We start from the raw sequence: 21,374 nt of genomic DNA, 5'->3' as shown, positions 1-21,374 counted from the left end.
ACCCCTGTACCAGGCATCTATCCTATCTAATAAAAGAGTAATATGCAGATTGATCATCACTGCAACACACAATATAGCTGCCCCCATGTGGTCAAATATCCTGCCCCCATGTGGACACAAGATGGCCACCACAAGATGGCCAGCAGGAGAGGGCAGTTGGGAGGCACCTGGCCTGCAAGGGAGGGCAGTTGAGAAGGACCAGGCCTGCAAGGGAGGGCAGTTGAGAGGGACCAGGCCTGCAAGGGAGGGCAGTTGGAGGTGATCAACCCTGCAGGAGAGGGCAGTTAGGAATGACCAGGCTGGCAGAGGAGGGAAGTTGGGGCAAACAGGCTGGCAGCGGAGTGATTAGGGGGTGATCAGGCTGGCAGGCAGAAGCGGTTAGGGGCAATCAGGAAGGCAGGCAGGCAAGCAGTTGGGAGCCAGCAGTCCTGGATTGTGAGAGGGATGTCCGACTGTCCGTTTAAATGGGCAGTCGGACATCCCTTGAGGGGTCCCATATTGGAGAGGGTACAGGCTGGGCTGAGGGACAACCCCCCTCCGTGCATGAATTTCGTGCACCTGGCCTCTAGTAGATATATATATTAGGGTTAGGGTTAAGGTTATGGTTAGGTTAGGGTTAGCTTGGTGCATGAATTCGTGCATGGGTGGGGTCCGGCCAGCTTGGCCAGGGGGAGGGGACATGCGCAGTTGGCCGGCCTGCCTGCTGGTCGAACTCCTGGTTGAGGGGACAATTTGCATATTAGCCTTTTATTATATAGGATATACACTGACTGGCCAGATTATTATGCGTTCAGAGATCATAATAATCTGGCCACTCAGTGTATATTCCTAAGATCTGAAATGAGATATGCTTTTCTGATTGACTTTTTGAAAGGAAGTAAGATTACCTTGGGTACATATTATTTGTTTCAACTAGGAAATTCAAAATATTTCATATTAGGCTTTTATTATATAGGCTAATTGATAATTTCAAGTTTCATTAACTAGACATCTGATTATGTTGTGCCATATTGATTTGCTATCAGTTTACTTATTAACCTTTTGCACTCAGATGTCAAGTGTGACTCGACACGGTTAGCATCGGTAGCAGCTCGTATGTTGAGCCACACTCAACACGTAGTTTCACCACGGGGGGAAGCAGGATTTTTGTCTATTTTTCCAGTATCTTTTCTTGTTGTCATTAGCATGAAAGGACAAGTAAAATGTAAATGCCGTCTCAACTGATGCCACCACCTAAGCTTATCTTTTGCATAGGCAGCAATCTTGAGTAGGAGGGTCCAAGGCTTGAGTCGCTGCATCATGCCTTTTTGAGCTTGCATCATCTTCCCTTGGTAAAGAACCTTCCTTATCTTTTCGTCTCCTAGGTTTAGGTTTCTATTAGCATATCACAGATGTTGTCATGACACAGGGTTTAGTTGGATGATTGGTTTGCCCCCTAGCAGTCGCATGTTCTGAGTTAATTTCCCCTCCTCAGGATGGATAAGTTTTCCAAAGACATAGAAAGCAGCGATGATGAATTTTATTTCAAAAACGAAGAAAATACTGAAAAATGTAATAGTGACGAAAGTGAGTTCTCCGAGGATGCGAGTGGAGATGATGAACAAACCGCTGCTCATAGTGGAACTACAGAAAGGAAAAAGTCCCTTGCTTTGCCCAAAGATCTGGCTGAAAGTACTGACAGTGACAGTGACATTGAATTCATAAAGGCAAAACGAAGACGCACAATTGTTTATTCGAGTGAGAGTGATGGAGATATAGGTGATATCATTGAGAAATCGGGTATAAGACCCAGTGAAAGTTATGTTTCTAGGGGAAAACAGGAAAAAGAAAAGTGGACATCTACATCTGTGAATGACAAAGAGCCTAGCAGAATCCCTTTCTCCACTGGTCAGTTACATGTTGGACCTCAAGTTCCTTCTGGATGTGCCACACCAATAGACTTTTTTTCAGTTGTTTTTTACTGAGACGTTGATAAAAAATATAACGGATGAGACAAATGAGTATGCTAGGCATAAAATTAGCCAGAAAGAACTATCTCAGTGATCCACTTGGAATAATTGGAAAGATGTGACGATAAAGGAAATGAAGGCTTTTCTTGGTGTAATACTAAATATAGGTGTATTGAATCACCCCAATTTGCAGAGTTATTGGTCCATGGATTTTGAGTCTCATATAACATTTTTTTCGATCTGTTTTCAAAAGAGAAAGGTTCTTGCAAATATTTTGGATGTTACTTGAAAAACGACCAAAAGTCAAGTAAAGATTTGAGAACAAGAACCGAGAAGGTAAACTGCTTCTTGTCATACCTTGAAATGAAATTTAGGGAGAGATTCTGTCCTGCAAGAGAGATTGCTGTTGATGAGGCTGTTGTTGGTTTCAAGGGAAAGATACGCTTCATCACACAGAATCCTAAAAAGCCAACAAAATGGGGTATTCATTTATGTGTCCTCTCAGATTCAAAATGTGGTTACGTACATTCATTTGTCCCTTATTTTGGAGGAATAACGTCTGAAACGTTGGTGAGACCTGATCTCCCTTTTACTAGCAGAATAATTTTAGAGCTTCATGAAATATTGAAGAACTCAGTACCTGGTTCTCAAGGTTATCATTTCTTCACTGACAGGCATTACACTAGTGTCATTCTTGCAAAGGAATTGTTCAAGGAAAAAACACACTTGACAGGGACAATAATGCCCAATAGGAAAGATAATCCACCTGTTATCAAACATCCAAAGCTAATGAAAGGAGAGATAGTGGCTTTCAGGAATGAAAATGTAATGCTTCTTGCGTGGAAAGACAAGAGGATAGTCACAATACTCAGTACATGGGACACTTCAGAGACTGAGTCTGTGGAAAGGAGAGCGCGTGGTGGTGGGAAGGAAATAGTTCTCAAACCCAAGGTCGTGACCAACTATACAAAGTTTATGGGGGGTGTTGATATAGCTGATCACTACACAGGCACATACTGTTTTATGAGGAAGACTCTAAAATGGTGGCGTAAATTGTTTTTCTGGGGGCTTGAGGTCAGTGTTGTAAATTCCTATATATTGTACAAAGAATGCCAAAAAAGAAAAAATGAAAAACCGATAACGCATGTGAAATTTATTAGGAAACTAGTACATGATCTTGTTGGAGAATTCAGAGATGGGACACTAACTTCTAGGAGTAGGTTATTATCCACTAACTTAGAGCAACATTTAGATGGAAAGCTCCATATAATCACACCTCACCCTAACAAAAAACACAAAGTTTGTGTTGTTTGTTCTAACAGAAAAATCAAAGGAGGAAGAAGAGAGACGATTTATATTTGCGAAACATGTGAATGTAAACCAGGTCTTCATGTGGGTGAATGTTTCAAAAAATATCAAACCATGAAAAATTATAGAGATTAAAATTACTCTTTGAATGTATCAATAATTTGAAATATAAAAAAATCCAAATAAATATGTTTGTATGAAAAGAAACTCCAGTTTTTTATTCTACTGCCGCACTTTGTAAAATCTGGGATATTTAAAAAATTAAATCCCAAGTAGAATAAAGGAATCGAGAAAAAAACAAGCGAGTGCAAAGTGTTAAAATTCATTACATTTGATGTTGGTATTTTACCCAATTTTTTTAATGAAAAAAGAATTTTAGTTTAATATTGATACTATTTTAAGTAGTTGAATATGTAGACAAAGAGCCTTAGATAACCTTGGCATATCATTTAATACTAACGAATTAATAGAAAAGGTAAATTACCTATATACAAAAATATTTTAGTGTACTCCTCTTCCTTATGATTTTTAACTTAAGTTGTATTATCTAGATAATATATGCATATAAATGTGGATTATTGAAAGGATTCCTGAAAAAGAAGGCTCTATTTCTACCCTCGTAACAATATTAAAATGTGGACACTGAATTTGAACTAATACACTAAAAATGCATAGGCATAGGAAGGAACAATTGACATTGAAGAAGTAATATAGATCATGTGGAATTCAATCTGTAAGCAAACTATGGCAATACTTCTAATAATATGGTATTCACAATTATTTTTCAAATATTTTTATGATATCACATTATAGTCATTATTATTGAGAGATTTAAGTTGAAATATGTGTGGAAAATATGCAGGTTATCCTAAGCTACAACCTAACTAGCATTTAGATAAAAATTCTATTATTAAATGTATTCTTAATTTAAGTGTTACTAAATTTACTTCATTTAACTTATAAGTTAAATTAAATAATTATATATATTTTTTAAGCATATTGTGGTACTTAATTCAAAAGTATATTAGCACATCACATGCTCATTATTTTTTTAAAAAGAGAGAAGTGTTTAATATAATTCATATAATTTTATCTTATAGTCTTTTATTGTTAGCAATGTAATATTTGTCATTTGAAGTATTTTTAACCAAAACATTGATCAATTCTCCCATATTACATATATTCTACATTGGTTTCTTTATTACTCTTTTTCTCTAGGTTGTTATATTATTTTATAAATAATTGGTTTAATTATACAAGTTATTTTATAATAATTCTGATTATTAAGAAGTAGAATTGCTTCTTGGTTTCAATTACTTTAAAATATCTTAGCAATGTGTTTCTTTTACACATATTATAAACACTTAAATATTTCATATATTTATCAGATATAAAATAAATTGTGTTGTTATCAATTATCTACATTTTCTTTAAATGAGAAAAAAATTAGCATAAGACTATCTGCTAAATTAATTAAAATAAAAATAATATTTACACCATGCTTTAAAACTTAGTACTATCTATTTTACAAGTAATTTACATACTTATGATTCTAAGTTGAATGTGCATATATTAAAGAATATTTGGGAAATATTTATGGGGCACCTAAAAACACACTCTTTTCAGTAACAGCAGGTACCTTGTACCTCCTTATGTATACTTTTGTACGATGAACTGATTATAATTAATGCAAAATGAGCTCTTTGCTTTAACCAAATAATCATTTTAGTAATAGTAATAAACTAATGGACTCTTAAGTTATTCTGTTATATTTTAATTAATGCACAAATTATAATTTGCCCAAATTGTCTTTGGGCAAAGTTATAATTGGTGATGCAATCATTAGCACTGAAAAGTGTTGGTCTACTATAATTTTAAATAAAAAAATAAATAACTAACTCCCCTGCCGGCCTGGTCACCCCACACAGCCTGTTCAGTCGTCCGTTCAGTTGCAATGGTCACTTAGGCTTTTATATATATAGATGGTATATAATAATATAGGATTCAGCTTATGAACATTTGTTTCTCCCTTTAGTCATTATTATGAGTAAGTGCATTGGAAATAAATGAGAAATTCTTAAATAACTAACATCCTTTGACTTGGAAATAACGTCACTTATAATTTTATGTGCATAGAAAGAGTGTGAAAGGATATACACAGAGTGGCCAGATTATTATAATCTCTAACGCATAATAATCTGGCCAGTCAGTGTATATCCTATATAATAAAAGGCTAATATGCAAATTGTCCCCTCAACCAAGAGTTCAACCAGCAGGTAGGCTGGCCAACTGCCCATGTCCCCTCCCCCTGGCCAGGTTGGCCGGACCCCACCCATGCACGAATTCAAGCATCAGGCCTCTAACACACACACACACACACACACACACACACACACACACACACACACACACACTGAGTGCCCAGATGTAGGCTTTCTGCTTATCCCAGCACCATATCTTCTTTAGCAGAACAAATCTTCAGGCTGGGCCCCCAAACTCTCAGGTTATGGACTGACTCTGGAGACCCCAAGCTACAGGTTCCCCCAGCGCCATGCCTGCCACAATGACTCCAGCCTCCAATCAGGCTCCTATGAAATCAGGTTCCCAGAACACCCCAACACCAATTCAGACCCTGTAAACCTAGATGCCAGGCCCAACCCAGTGGTCCCTTGTGCGTGACTGGCCTCTGTTGATCCAGGACCTATGTCTGCACATGCAGACCCAAGTGCCTGACTCACCCCAATGATCCTGGGCCAGTGGTCGGCAAACTCATTAGTCAACAGAGCCAAATATCAACAGTACAACGACTGAAATTTCTTTTGAGAGCCAAATTTTTAAACTTAAACTTCTTCTAACGCCACTTCTTCAAAATAGACTCGCCCAGGCCATGATATTTTGTGGAAGAGCCACACTCAAGGGGCCAAAGAGCCGCATGTGGCTCTCAAGCCACAGTTTGCTGACCAAGGTCCTAGGCTCCAGGTCTACCCCTGCAGAGTCAGGCACTAGGATGGTCCTTATGTACCCAAGCACCAAGACTGCCACCTTCTGACCAGACACCAGACTTTTCCATCCAAAGACTCCAGCAGGAAGCCTGCTTTCAGACATCACCAACTGGCCCTCCAAGAATCCCTGGATAGGCTGACTGGTGAAGGGCTTTGATTGCCCAAGCCAGCCTGTAAGAACGGGAAAGGCACCTACTTCCTTAAATATACAGATACCATCCCAAGGCCACAAGGATCATGAGCTGAGGGTACCATACCACTCAGACTTGCCTTATAAGAAATGCTGAAAGGTGTTCTTTAAGCGGAAATGAAAGGAGTCTAATTAGTAACACGAAAACATAAAAGTGTAAAACGTAGTAGTAAAGCTAAGTATATAGATACATTAAAAATAATCTAATCCTGTAGTATGATGGTGCATTAATCACTTAAGTCTAGTATAGAGATTAGAGGATGAGTGTTCAAAACAACTAAAGCTATAATCAGTTAATGGATACACAGTATAAAGAAGGTATATTGTGATATCAAAACATAAAATATGGGGAGGGGAATAAAAAGGTAGATTTTTTCTACATGATTGAAGTTAAGTTGTTATCAACTTAAAATAGACTTACATTTATAGAATATTTTTTGTAAGTCTCATGGTAACTACAAAAACAGAAGCTTACAGTAGGTACACAAAAGAAAACAGAAGGGAATCAAAACATAACACTATAGAAACTAATCAATTCACAAAGAAATACAGCAAGAGAGGAAGAAAGGAACAAGGGAACCGAAAAACAGCCAGAAAACAATAAGACGGCATTATAACTTCTTACCTATTAATAATTACTCTAAAGATAATTGGATTAAATTATTCAATCAAAAGATACAGAGTGGCTGAATGGATTTTAAAATATGACCCAATTATATGCTGTCTACTAGAAAAAGACTCATTTCAGCTTTAAGGACACACATAATCACAAAGTAAAGGAATGGAAAAAGATACTCAAAGCAAATGGAAACCAAAAGAGATTCAGGGTAGCTACACTTATATCAGGCAAATTAGACTTGAAGCCAAAACAGTAACAGGAGACAAAGATAGTCATTATATCTTGATAATGGGATCAATTTATTAACAGGACATAATCATTATAAATAAATATGTGGTAATCATTCCATAATATATAAATATTTCAAGTCATCATATTGTATGCCTTAAACTTACATATGATACATGTCAATATCTGAATAAAAGTTGAGGAAAACAAGGATAAGAGAAATTAAAAAGTACTTGTTTTTCATCATTTACATATCATTTACTGTCCTTCTTAAGCCTACCACTGATACTCAGCAGTACATAAAACATCTTTTCCTTTCATGAATTAAAAGAAATCTTTGCCAAACATATTACAGCATTGGTTTCAACCCTGTTGGTGATGCAAAAGGACATAAAACTTGATACCTTTCATCAAGAAGTTTTCAATAATCTTGAGAAGGAAAGAATAACCCATAGAACAACTAAGAAAATTATTATAGTTGCAAATAACCTCAACTAAAATATATGGTTTTGATTCCAAGGGCAAGAAATAATCAAATAAGGAAATGAGTAGCATATGTTAGGGTATTAACATATGCTACTCATTTCCTTATTTGGTTTGATTGAGTATTATGAAATTTTTTCAGAGAAATTATGTTTGAGTTCAGACAGGAAAAAATAGGTATGTTATCTTATAGTGAGAATGATGTGGAAAAAAGAAGCAAATAATTTTATAAAAATTATGAGGCACTAGCTTAGTGTAAGTAGAATAGTTTGTAGAAAATACTGCAAAATTACTTCATAAAAGTAGGACAAAAGTGATTATGATAGATCTGAAAACCAGTAGAGACATTTGTGTTTGAAATGATGTGTATAATGGGAAACCCATGTAAGTTCTTGAAACAGGGAGTGACGTAATTAAGTCAATAATAATAATAATGTTAGTTAACAGTTACTGTATTGAATTTGTCAGGTTCTGCTTAAAGTGCTTTACATACACTATCCCATTTTGGCCTGAAAGGGAAGGAAATTTTTATTTTCTTTATTTTTTTCTAAGAAAATAGAAAACTAAGAAATGAAGATATTAAGACATTCACCATTTAATTCATACATTGTGAAAATAGAATTCAATCGCAGGCAGTCTGGCTACAGAAGTAGTACATTAACAACTACGATACTCTGCCTGTCATATTTTACAAAGCTAGCTCTGAAAAATGGTCCAGCTTTAGAAAATGCACAAAAGATGAGCACTGCAAACACGAGTTTATGTAGAGTTCACCTAGGCATGAAATAGGACTATGTCAATACCAAGAAAGAGATTAACTGAGAAATATTTTGAAGACTACTTCTCACTGTCATAGGTCAGATTTCCTGGCAGCAGACTAGGCGACTGCAGTTCACGTGTGCATGGTTTATTTAAGGGGTGTCCTCAGAAGAAAGGAAGCAGCATAGGGCAGAGCAAGGAGCTGAGAAGGGATGTGGTCTCAGCTGGAGCCTTGCTCATCTTTAGCTCCCAAGTAGCTTTGGGGCATGACTTGCTGTAGACCTAGTCATACCCCGAGGTAAAGAGGTGGGTTGTTTTTTTTTGTGTTTTTTTTTTTTCATATCCTCCACGTGTAATAAATATTCTACCAAAACAACACTTTATAGTACCACTATTTAGTAGAACCCTGCTATATTAATGGGCTAATACCTTAGAGAAAATATTTAGTAATGAACATAAGTATGCCTTATTTATTTGTTAAATGGTGAATTACTTACTTAAGCAGTGGCAGTCATCATCAGAGAAAATCAATCTCCAAACAATTTCAATGTTTCCACTAACACTAATTTATTTTACTGAATTGGAAAAATTAATTTCCACTGGAGTTTTATGTTTATAGTATTAGACTATGTTCTGTGAACAGTAATGTTATGCTTTCTATCTGCTCTTAAATAAAAGATCTTGAAACACTCTTACCAGAGTACCTTACTGATAAAGGCGGTGTTTTCATATAAATTTCTTTCACTTGGAGACAAGTTCCTGTTGGTCTCAAGAACACCTTACCTCTTCAAAATTTGAGTTTTTTCTCCCTAGATAGAGGCCACCTGTGAGTCCTAAGTATTCAGACTCATAAATTGGTGCGAAACATAGATGGAAAATTAAATCTGAGTAAACTATTCTCTGAAAATAATTCTTTCAGAAAATATGTAGTGTTCACCTCCATCATGCAACATAAAATTTATTTATTTACTTATTTATTGTTTAAGGCATTACAAATAGAAGTACATGTGTCTCCTTTTTTTTTCCCCATTGACCTCCCCGTGGCCTCCCCTACCCCCCAGCACTTGCCCTCACCCCCCTCCCCAGTGTCTTGTGTCTGCTGGTTATGCTTATATGCATGCATACAAGTCTTCCGGTTGATCTCTTACCTCCCCCAACCCTCTCCTACCTTTCCGCTGTAGTTTGACAGTCTGTTTGATGCTTCTTTGCCTCTATTTTTGTTCAACAGTATATAATGTTCTTTATCTTCTACAAATGAGTGAGACCATGTGGTATTTATCTTTCACTGACTGGCTTATTTCACTTTGGATAATGCTTTCCAGTTCCATCCACGCTGTAGCCAATGGTAATAATTCCTTCTTTCACAGGAGCATAGTATTCCATCGTGTAGATGTGCCACAGTTTTCTAATCCATTCATCTGCTAATGGGCATTTAGGCTGTTTCCAAATCTTAGCTATTATAAAATGTGCTGCTATGAACACAGGGGTACATATATCCTTTCTGATTGGTATTTCTGTTTTCTTGGGATATATTCCTAGAAGTGGGATCACTGGGTCAAATGGCAGTTCCATTTTTAGTTTTTTGAGGAAACTCCATACTGTTCTCCACAGTGGCTGCATTCCCACGAGCAGTGAAGGAGGGTTTCTTTTTCTCTGCATCCTCTTCAGCACTTGTCCTTTGTTGATTTGTTGATGATAGCCATTCTGACAGGTGTGAAATGGTACCTCATTGTTGTTTTGATTTGCATCTCTTGGATAATCAATGACTTTGAGCATGTTTTCATATGTCTCTTGGTTCTGAATGTCCTCTTTTGAAAAGTATCTAATTAAGTCCTTTGCCCTTTTTTTGATTGGATTGTTTATCTTTTTTTTTTGTTAAGTTGTATGAGTTCCCGGTAAATGTTGGAGATTAAACCCTTATCAGAGATAACATTGGTAAATATATTCTCCCATGCAGTGGGCTTTCTTGTTTTGTTGATGGTTTCTTTTGCTGTGCAAAAGCTTTTTTTATTTTGATGTAGTACCATTTGTTTATTTTCTCTTTAGTTTCCATTGCCCTAGGAGCTGTATCAGTGAAGATATTGCTATGACAAATGTCTGCTATTTTGCTGCCTATAGCTTTTTCTAAGATTTTTATGGTTTCCCATCTTACATTTAAGTCCTTTATCCATTTTAAGTTTATTTTTGTGTATGGTGTAAGTTGGTGGTTTAGTTTCATTTTTTTTTTTTTTGCATGTATCTGCTAATTTTCCCAACACCATTTATTGAAGAGACTGTCTTGTCTCCATTGTATGCTCTTGTCTCCATTGTGAAATATTAATCGAGCATACTGGCTTGTGTTGATTTCTGGGTTCTCTGTTCTGTTCCACTGGTCTATATGTCTGTTTTTGTGCCACTACCAGGCAGTTTTGAGAACAGTGGCTTTGTAGTATAGCTTGATATCTGGTATTGTGATCCCTCCAACATTGTTCTTTCTCAAGATTGCTACAGCTATCCAGGTTCTTTTTTTATTCCAGATAAATTTTTGGAGAATTTGTTCTAGGTCTTTGAAGTATCCTTTTGGTATTTTAATGGGGATTGCGTTGAATTTATAGATTGCTTTGGGTAGTATGGAGATTTGATTGAGTATGATGTTGGCTGTGGGTTTGTCATATATGGCTTGTATTATGTTGAGTTATGATCCTTCTATTCCCACCTTGCTGAGAGTTTTTATCAAGAAAGGGTGTTGGATTTTGTCAAATGCTTTTTCTCATTTATGGTTATGATTATATGGTTTTTATCTCTCAGTTTGTTTATGTGGTGTATCACATTTATTGATTTGCAGATATTGTACCATCCTTGCATCCTCGGAATAAATCCCACTTGGTCATGGTGTATGATCTTTCTAATGTAATTCTGGATTTCATTTGTTATAATTTTGTTGAGGATTTTGGCATCTATATTCTTGAGGGATATTGGCCTATAATTCTCTTTCTTTGTGGTGTATTTATCTGGTTTTGGGATTAGGGTAATGCTGGCTTCGTAGAAAGAGCTTGGAAATTTCTCTTGAAATTTTTGGAATAGTCTGAGGAAGATAGATTTTATTTCTTCTTTGAATGTTTGATAAAACTCCCCTGTGAAGCCATCTGGTCCAGGGCTTTTGTTTGTTGGAAGCTTTTTTGATGACTGCTTCAATTTCCTCCATAGTTATCGGCCTATTCAGATTTTGTTATTCCTCCTGGTTGAGTTTTGGAAGGTCGTATTTTTCTAGGAATATGTCTGTTTCTTCTAGGTTGACCAGTTTGTTGGAGTAGAGTTGTTCATAGTATTTTTTATGATTTTTGTATTTCTGTGGAGTCTATTGTTATTTCACCCCTCTCATTTCTGATTTTATTTATTTGGGTCCTCTCTCTTTGCTTCTTGGTGAGCCTGGCTAGCGGTTCATCAATCTTGTGTATCTTTTCAAAGAACCAGCTCTTGGTTGTTTCATTGATCTTTTGTATTGTTTTTGTTTTTTGTTTCTGTGTCATTTATTTCCACTCTGATCTTTATTGTTTCCTTCCTTCTGCTTACACTGGGATTTTCTTATTGATCTCTTTCTAATTCTTCAAGTTGCAGAGTTAGATGGTTTATTACCAGTTTTTCTTGTTTTTTTTAGGTAGGCCTGTAATGCTATGAACTTCCCTCTCAGGATTGCTTTCACTGTGTCCCAAAGATTTTGGATTATTTTGTTTTCATTGTCATTTGTTTCAAGTATGTTTTTTTATTTCTCCTTTGATCTCTTTGGTAACCCACTCACTGTTTAATAATGTGCTATTCAGCCTCCAAATGTTTGAATTTTTGTGATTGTTTTTACTGTAGTTGATTTTTAATTTTATGCCATTGTGATCTGAGAAGATGTTTGATATGATTTCAATCCTCTTGAATTTAGAGAGACTTTGCCTTTGTCCCAATATGTGGTCTATCTTTGAAACTGTCCCATGTGTACTTGAGAAGAATGTATATTCTGTAGTTTTGCAGTGGAATGTTCTAAATATGTCAATTAAGTCCATCTGATCTAGAAAGTCTTTTATGATTGATGTTTCTTTGCTAATTTTTTGTCTAGAGGATTTATCCAGTGATGCTAATAGGGTATTAAAGTCTCCTACTATGATTGTGTTGCTGTCCAACTCTCCCCTGATATCTTCCAGATGTTTTTTTATGTATTTGGGTGCTCCTGCATTGGGTGCGTATATGTTTACCAGAGTTATATCCTCTTGTTGTATCGATCCCTTTAGAATTATGAAGTGGCCTTTCTTGTCTTTTGTTATGGTCTTCACTTTGAGATCTATTTTGTTAGATATAGGTATTGCTACCCCAGTTATTTTTCATTTCCATTTGCCTGATGGATATTTTTCCATCCCTTCACTTTCAGTCTGGGTGAGTCCCTTGTTCTGAGGTGGGTCTCCTATAGACAGCATATCTATGGGTCATGTTTTCTTATCCGTTCAGTCACTTGATGTCTTTTGTTTGGAGCTTTTAATCCATTTACATTTAATGTTATTATTGATAGGTACTTGTTTATAGCCATTCCTGTACTTTATGCCTATGTTCCTTCCTCCCTTTCTATTTCTTCTTTTTACAGTATTTCCTTCAGCATTTTTTGCATTGCTGGCTTGGTAGTGATAAACTCCCTTAGCCTTTTTTTGTCTGTGAAGCTCCTGATTTCTCCTTCAATTTTGATTGATAGTCTTGCTGAATAGAGTATTCTTGGATTCAGTCCTTTGCTTTGTATCACTTTGTATACCTCCTTCCATTCCCTTCTAGCTTGATGTGTTTCTGTTGAGAAATAACTTGATAATCTGATGGGGGATCCTTTGTAAGTAACTGTCTCTTACAGCCTTTAAGATTCTCTCTTTGTCGTTAGCATTTGCCATTGTAATTGTGACGTGTCTTGGTGTGGGTCTTTTGGGATTCATCTTTCTTGGGACTCTCCATACTTGTGTAATTTTTTTTCTTCCCCATATCAGGGAAGTTTTCTGTCATTATTTCTTCAAATAGATTTTCTAATCCTTGCTGCTCTTCTTGTCCTTCTGGCAGCCCTATTATACGTATGTTACTTCGTTCTGTTTGTACCAAAACTCCCTTAGGCTCTCCTCCTGCTTTTTAATTTTTTTTTCTCCAGTTGCTGTTCATATTGGGCTTGTTTCTCTACCTTATCTTCTAACTCACTAATTTGGTCTTCTGCTTCTTCTAGTCTACTGTTGAAACCTTCCATTGTGTTTTTTATTGTAGCTATATCACTTTTGATTTCTTCCTGATTTTTGCATAGGTTCTTGATTTTCTCATCCATCCAGTTTACCATTACTATGAATTCTTTTTCTGTCATGTTGTATGCCTCCATTTCACTTATTTCCTTTCTTGGTGATTCCTCTTTTTCTTTCCTCTGGGGATTGTTTTGTTGTCTCCCTATTCTCACTATCACCAGAAGGTTCAAATGCCAAGTTGTGGGGTCCTGGGCCATGTGCAGTGGGAGCTTTGTTCCACCCAAGTGTCACTGAAGAGCTCCAACACCAAGGCATGTGGCTGTCATGGGTTGGTGGGAGCCATGCTTGCCCAGGATCAGAGTCACTGGCACTTAGTGTGGCCTCATGTGTGCACCTAAAATCAGGGAACACACCTGTGCTGTGCTGAAACAGAGACCCTGCTGGCATGTGTTGAAAATCAGATTCCCCTACACATGGCAGGAGTCAGAGTCCCCCTGTGCCCATGGTATCCGAGTCTCTGTTGTTTAGTGCAGCCTCGTGTTGAGAATCAGGGTGCCTGTGTGCGTATGCATTGAGAATTGGAGTCACTGGCACTTCTTCCCTGTGTGGGCATAGGGTCTGGTCGCGCAATTGTGCACTGCAGGGAACAGCCTCTCACTGTCTGTGTGCCTAGGCTCAAATTCAGGTAGCAGAGCCACCCTGTGTGGGCAGGAGGCCTGCTTGTGTGGGGTGGGTCTAGTAGTTCCTATGGCGCTGCAGTGAGCCTGCAAGGAGGGGGATGGGCTCTGTGATTCACAGAAAACTGTGGCCAGGATGTCTGGATTCTTGGTGTCTGTGGGTCTGCAGTTGTGGTCGCAGGTCTTTGTCCCTAGTGGCTCAAAGGTGGTATTTTTATACCTGGGTTCTAATGGTCAATACTGTTGAGACACCCACATGTGAAGAGCACATAAACTCCCAGTGGGCAGCTCCTGTTGGGCCATGTGTGGTTCTAGAGAAAGGGTAGCTAAGAGGAGTTAGGTGCTAGCATCACTAGCCCAGGGCACATTGGTGTGCCTCATAAAGGGGGTATAGGCAAAGCAAAAAAAAAAAAAAAAAGTCCAATATAAAAGGAAAGATGGATTTTATGTTTTATTGGATATAAGTAATGGAGGAGAAGACATAAATACTTTTATAGTACCTACTCTGAAAATTCAATATACTGGTGGTACACCAATTAGAATAAGGGAAGTATAAATGAAAGAAAATCTCACAGGGAAGACTTTGAGTTAATTTAGGGCATACTGAAATGCTGCTGGGATATCTGGTGAGAAGTTTTTATAGGATTCCAGACACAAGGCTAGATTTAAAACTACCTTAACAATACTAATTAAGGCCATGGATAAAAATGATTCTGAAACAGTGAGTGTTAAGGCAAATATTTATAACCCTGATTCAAAACCTAGAGAAATGAAAGGGTCAAGAATAAGAGTTGGAAAAGAAGTCAGTGAATCAGAGGTAAGCTGAGATAAGAAAGTCTGCACTGCCTTAGCTAAAATGGAGATTTAAAGATGGAGTGGGAGGTCAACAATGTCAAATACCACAATAAATTGGAGTGGACTTAGAAAAGTTTAATAGATTTTGAAGGAAATACATTTATGGTGACCTCAATAAGAGATTTTCCAGAGTGGCTACATTAATCCACTTATATATGCATTTTTTGGCTCCTGCTTTTCTTGCATTAATAGGAGCTTTATATGCACATATAAAGATATTACTTTCTGTTTTTCATTACATCCCTCTTCTAAAATGTAATGCAAATTTTATGTTCACTAAATCTAAATGCATTACAAAGTTTTCTGCACTTCTCTTACTGAGTTAGCAGTATTTTGTATGTTTCAGTTTTGGAGATTTTATGTAATTATTTAAGGTTGAATTATCTAGGTCTCACAATATTTTTCTTTATATGGAGGTGGCCCTGTTATAAATCAAATCTTTATATGTGTAAGGTTAAAATGGTTAATTTTTTCTCAATATATTTCTTATGCACTAGGAGAGAAATATATCCCCTGGTTTATTACAGTTTGTTTTCATATTGCATAATGTTATATTTTGTTCTTTAGATAAAACTGATCATTTGACACTGATTTATCTAATTGGTATATAATAAATATTTGAAGATAACTGTGCCATAAATTTGTTTGTTACCATACATAATGCTAAAAAAACTATAAAGTATATAGGAATCAACCAAGAGTACACAAGAAAATTTTAGGGAAAACTTCCTATCTAATAAAAGAGTAATGTGCAAATTGACTGTCACTCCAACACACAAGATGGCTGGCCCCTTGTGGACACAAGATGGCTGCCACAAGATGGCCAGCAGGGGAGAGCAGTTGGGAGGGACCAGGCCTGCAAGGGAGGGCAGTTGTGGGTGATTAGGCCAGCAGGGGAGGGCAGTTGGAAGGGACCAGTCTTGCAAGGGAGGTCAGTAGGGGGCAATCAAGCCTGCAGGGGAGGGCAGTTAGGCGTGACCAGGCCAGCAGAGGAGGGAAGTTGGGGGGGACCCAGGCCTGCAAGGGAGAGCAGTTGGGAGGGACTAGGCCTGCAGGGGAGGGCAGTTGGGGGGGTCCAGGCCTGCAGGAGAGAGAAGTTGGGGGCGACTGGGCCTGCTAGTAAGGGCAGTTGGGGGGGACCCAGGCCTGCAGGGAAGGGCAGTTGGGGGGGACCAGGCCTGCAATGGAGGACAGTTGTGGGCAATCAAGCCTGCAGGGGATGGCAGTTAAGGGTGACCAGGATGGCAGAGGAGGGCAGTTTGGGAGTACCCAGGCCTGCAGGGGAGGGCAGTTGGGGGGAACCAGATCATCAGGGGAGAGCAGTTAGAGGGCAATGAGGCTTGCAGGGGAGGACAGTTAGGGGTTATTAGGTTGGCAGGTGAGGGCAGTTGGGGGGAACCAGGCTGGCAGGGGAGGGCAGTTAGGGGTTACCAGGCTGGCAGGGGTGGGCAGTTAGGGGCAATTGGGCTGGCAGGGGAACAGTTAGGCATCAATCAGGCTGGCAGGGGTGTGGTTAAGGGGTGATCAGGCTGGCAGGCAGAAGCAGTTAGGGGCAATCAGGAAGGCAGGCAGGTGAGCAGTTGGGAGCCAGCAATCCTGGATTGTGAGAGGGATGTCCGACTGCCCGTTTAGGCCTGATCCTACCAGGGTCGGGCCTAAACGGGCAGTTGGACGTCCCTCAAGGGGTCCCAGATTGGAGAGGGTGCAAGCTGGGCTGAGGAACACACACACACACACACACACACACACACACACACCGTGCATGAATTTTGTGCACCGGGCCTCTAGTTAAAATATAATTCAGACAAAATATCTTGAATATCTGGAGAGATATTTTATATTTTTGTATTGGATAATGTTATGTGGTAAATGTACCAACCATCTATATTATAAAAGGCCAGTGGCCGGAATGCCGGAAAAACCAAATGACTGGTCACCAGGAATTGCCTTGATGGGTCCCACGGCAGCAGGAAGGACTCTAGGTCTCACACGATTTTGACTGTGCAGTGGTGGTGGGACTCTGAGTCCCACAGCGTGGCAGGACTCTGGGTCTCACATGATTTCGTGCACTGGGCCTCTAGTTCACATATAAAATCAGAAATGTACTGTATTTTTAATTAAAATTTGACAAACTTACTTTAAACTTTATATGCAGAATGAAAATCCATGCTGTGGTTTCTGTGACTCAGTTGGTTAAGGGTTATCCTGTGCATTGAAAGGTCACAAGTCTGATTCCCATTAGAGGCACATGTCTAGGTTGTAGGTTCCATCCCCTGTTTGGGCGCATGTAGGAGACAAGGGATCTATGTTTCTCTCTCACATCAATGCTTCTCTCTCTCTCTCTCTCTCTCTCTCTCTCCTCCCTCTCACTTCCTTTCTCTGAAATCAATAAAAACATGATTTTTAAATCCACTACTAGTTAAGCAGAAATAAAGAGGGAGAATTTGCCTAATTTGATATAAAGATGTATTTGGAATCATAGTATTTACTTGTTTATATTTATACATATTTATCATACATATAAAAATATTTTATAGGCATAAGAATGGGCAAATAAGCAAAAAAAATAGAAATTTCAGAGAGGTCACTACACATTTTACACTTAAATTTATGATATATGTGGCACCATTAATTGACTGAGCAAATCAAAAATTTTAGTAGATAGTGTGGTGAAAAGTGGGTGAGGATGTAGAAATAAATAAAATTGGATTCTGATATAAAAGGATAGAAGAACTAAAAGTGAAATGAAAATGTATTTAAAATGGTAGAACAGAATTTCCTAAATCAGTTTTTAAAAGTACAATCCATAAGGTAATTATAGATTAATAGATGGGTGCTAGATACAGAGATATATAGATGATTGATAGGCAAACAGACACAGAGAGATACGTAAATAGATTGCTCCGCACTCCATTGTTGTTGACACTTAGCATTTTGATGCTTTATATTTACACCCTAAATTAGACCTTTTGACTCTTTCAGGCTTGTTCTGAGCTCAGTCTCAGACTATTTTGCTGCCATGTTTACAAGTGATGTTTGCGAAGCCAAGCAAGAGGAAATCAAGATGGAAGGCATAGACCCCAATGCCCTCTGGGATCTTGTACAATTTGCATATACAGGTACAGTAAAAGATGAAGCTTCATACTGATGTCTTGTGGATTTTAGAATTTGAGTACAGGATTTTAAAATTTAAAGAAAAATACAGCTTGCATCTCTTATTTTATTTATTTATTTTTCCATTTGAAAGACTGACAGAGAAAAGTCAGACTACTTTTTCTTTTGTCACTGAAATTATAAATGTATGTATGTATACTAGTACATATATCAAATTCCTTCCACCAATAATTTAAACTGGCTTATATGCCCTGGCATGTGTGGCTCAGTTGGTTGAGCATCGCCCCATGCACCAAGAGGTTACTGGTTGGATTCCCAGTCAGGGCTCATGCCCAGATTTCTAGCTTAATCCCCAGTAGTGGGTGTGCAAGAGGCAGCCAATTGATGGTTCTTTCTCATGGATGATTTTCTTTCTCTCCCCCTCCCTTCCTCTCTCACTCTAAAATTAATTTCTTAAAAAATTCAAAAAATAAAATAAACTGGCTTATAAAATAAATAGCAGATAGATGCACTGAAAAGAGAAGCAGAGAGGTCATTAATGATCAAATAAGAATTTGTTTATGTCCATATTTAAAACATTAGGAAGCAAAATGGATTCTAATTTTCTTTCATTTTGAAGTAGATGTGTTCAAATAACTTTATTCTTTGCAGTGTATTATTTTAATTTTAAAACCTTCATAGAACATTTAATGTGGATTCTATAAACTTGAAATGGACAATGAAAATGCATAGAATTGTGGAAATGGTGAGATTTAAAAGCTATTTGTTTCTTTCTGATCCTCTATACTGACGTTTTCTATTGGTCTTTGCACTTTATAAAATTTAGTGCAAATAGTTTTGCTAATTTAGCAGACATTTGTTGAATGTTACTTAATGTGCAAGTATTAGCTCAATCTCTGGAAAATAAACTAATGAGTATGCCATGTCTTTGCCTTCCAGAAGCCCATGGTCCAAGTGGAGAAAAGAGATGAAGGAATACATATGATATAATGTTAAATGTTAAGAGAGAGTTAAAAGGCATAAAGCCTGCTCAGAGTATTATCAGGGTTCACATTTATTTAAAACATTTTAATAGCTTTTCAAGACTCATGAGATTAGAGGAGACATTATAATAAAATCTTGTGATAGTAGTAAAAGAAAATAATATGAGTGGATACATTTTAGCAATTGAATGTGGCTCTTTTTGCCTGAACTATTGATGATTATATTTAAAAAGAAGGAAGAAAAGAAGGAAGGAAGGAAGGAAGGAAGGAAGGAAGGAAGGAAGGAAGGAAGGAAGGAAGGAAGGAAGGAAAGAAGGAAGGAAGGAGGGAGGGAGGGAGGGAGGGAGGGAGGGAGGAAGGAAGGAAGGAAGGAAGGAAGGAAGGAAGGAAGGAAGGAAGGAAGGAAGGAAGGAAGGAAGGAAAGGAGACTGATTATCAAAGCATCAGGACCCTAGGTTAAGGAGCTGCATTTTTCAATATTTCTGGTCACAGAGAAACAAGACTCGGTGTTTAAAGATCAGCCTCTAAAAGCAAAGACCTTGGAACTAGTGGAAGTCTAACTTCTTTGAGGATTTGGCTTATCGTGGAGAGAATCTTGTTAATACCAATTTAACACTCAGTAAATGAAGCCTCTGAAATGCACCTGCTTTAGATGCTGATTCTCAAAGCAGCAATGTGATGGGAAGACAGACATTTCCCAGCCTCAGTAATTTTAAAATTATGTTTTGTCAAAGCAAATATTTGCTCTGGACAAAGTTAAGCAGGTAAGCCTTTATTGAAGGCTGTTGTAATCAGGGCGGGAGACCCGAACTGAGTGTTTACTTACCATGCTAAGGGAAATAAGTCAGACAGAAAAGGGCAAGAACCATATGATTTCACTCATAGGGGAAATATAAAACTGAAAGCAGTAAATGAACAAACAAGAAAAACAAACAAGCAAAAACTCATTGACACACAGTACAGAAGTTATCAGAGGGAGGAAGGGTGGGAGGAGTATAAGGGAAAGGGAGTCACATATATGGTGACGGAAGATGCTTTGGCTTTGGGTGATAAACATACAATGCAATGTGCACATGGTGTATCATAGAAATGTATACTTGAAACCTATAAAATTTCATTAACCAATGTCACCCCAATAAATTAATAATAAAATAATAATTCTGCCGGGACAAAGGGTAGAGGGGAGAATTTTAAAGTGCTCAGGCAGGAGAGAACATAGGCCATCTGTGTTTGCTCATTGGCTGTATCTAACGGAAAAGTAATGTCTCTCCTATCTTTGTGACAGAAAGTAGTTTTACAACTTGAAGCAAGGAGCTCACTCCAATTATGCTCCTGGTCTCTCACAAAACTGAGAGACTGGGTGCTCTCTCCCTTGATGTTGGCATTTCAAAGGGATGGCTTTGAGAAAAACATTTCTGGATTGGAAAACTGTCAAGAGCCTTTTAAAAATATTCACACCTCAAAGGAGTAAAGAAGGAATTTACATTTACGGGTTTTTCTAAAGCAAATCCTCTAAGAAAAGGGAGGTCAAAGGACTAGCGGCAGGAAGAAGCAAGTCTTGTCAGCTGATGGGGAATTGAGATCATATTGGTCGATTTCAATTTGCATACAACCTGAAATAGTAGCAACAGATCATGGCCTCCCAGTCAAGAGCAGCAAACACAACCGCCTTACTGTTTCTTGGAAAGAAACAAATCCTGAAACTTACATCGCAAGAATCCTTCTAGCAACAGAAAGGCATGGATCCAACACTTACAGCTTCCATAGTCTGGCAGCCTGGCATTTCTCTTGTGCAAAACTAGGTCAAAAGACACTCATCTTGGTGCAGCACAAAGTTGGAAGGTGTTTCCAAGCTCCCTGCTGAATGCAATGACCTAGATTGAGCTCTGCTTTTTAAAGGGCAGACGGGATACAAAGCTGCCTTTCAGCTGCCACTGCCACTTTGGCCTGTGCTCTGATACTTCTGTCTTCCTGGTGATTGC

At 38.0% G+C, this 21,374-nt stretch overlaps 1 protein-coding gene across 2 annotated transcripts in view; it reads left to right on the top strand.

The window, feature by feature from the left end:
* The window catches only part of KLHL1 (kelch like family member 1), a 368,120-nt gene that overhangs the window by 135,292 nt on the left and 211,454 nt on the right, over positions 1-21,374 (top strand). For both annotated transcript variants that reach the window (XM_054719843.1, XM_054719842.1), the window contains one exon: positions 18,278-18,414. In XM_054719843.1, the coding sequence (XP_054575818.1) occupies positions 18,278-18,414 (137 nt within the window). The remainder of the gene's footprint in view (positions 1-18,277; positions 18,415-21,374) is intronic.

The sequence above is a fragment of the Eptesicus fuscus genome, chromosome 8, assembly GCF_027574615.1.
Source record: "Eptesicus fuscus isolate TK198812 chromosome 8, DD_ASM_mEF_20220401, whole genome shotgun sequence".
Taxonomy (NCBI): Eukaryota; Metazoa; Chordata; class Mammalia; order Chiroptera; family Vespertilionidae; genus Eptesicus; species Eptesicus fuscus.
The sequence above is the reverse complement of the archived record's forward strand: the minus strand, read 5'-3'. Positions and strand labels throughout refer to the sequence as shown.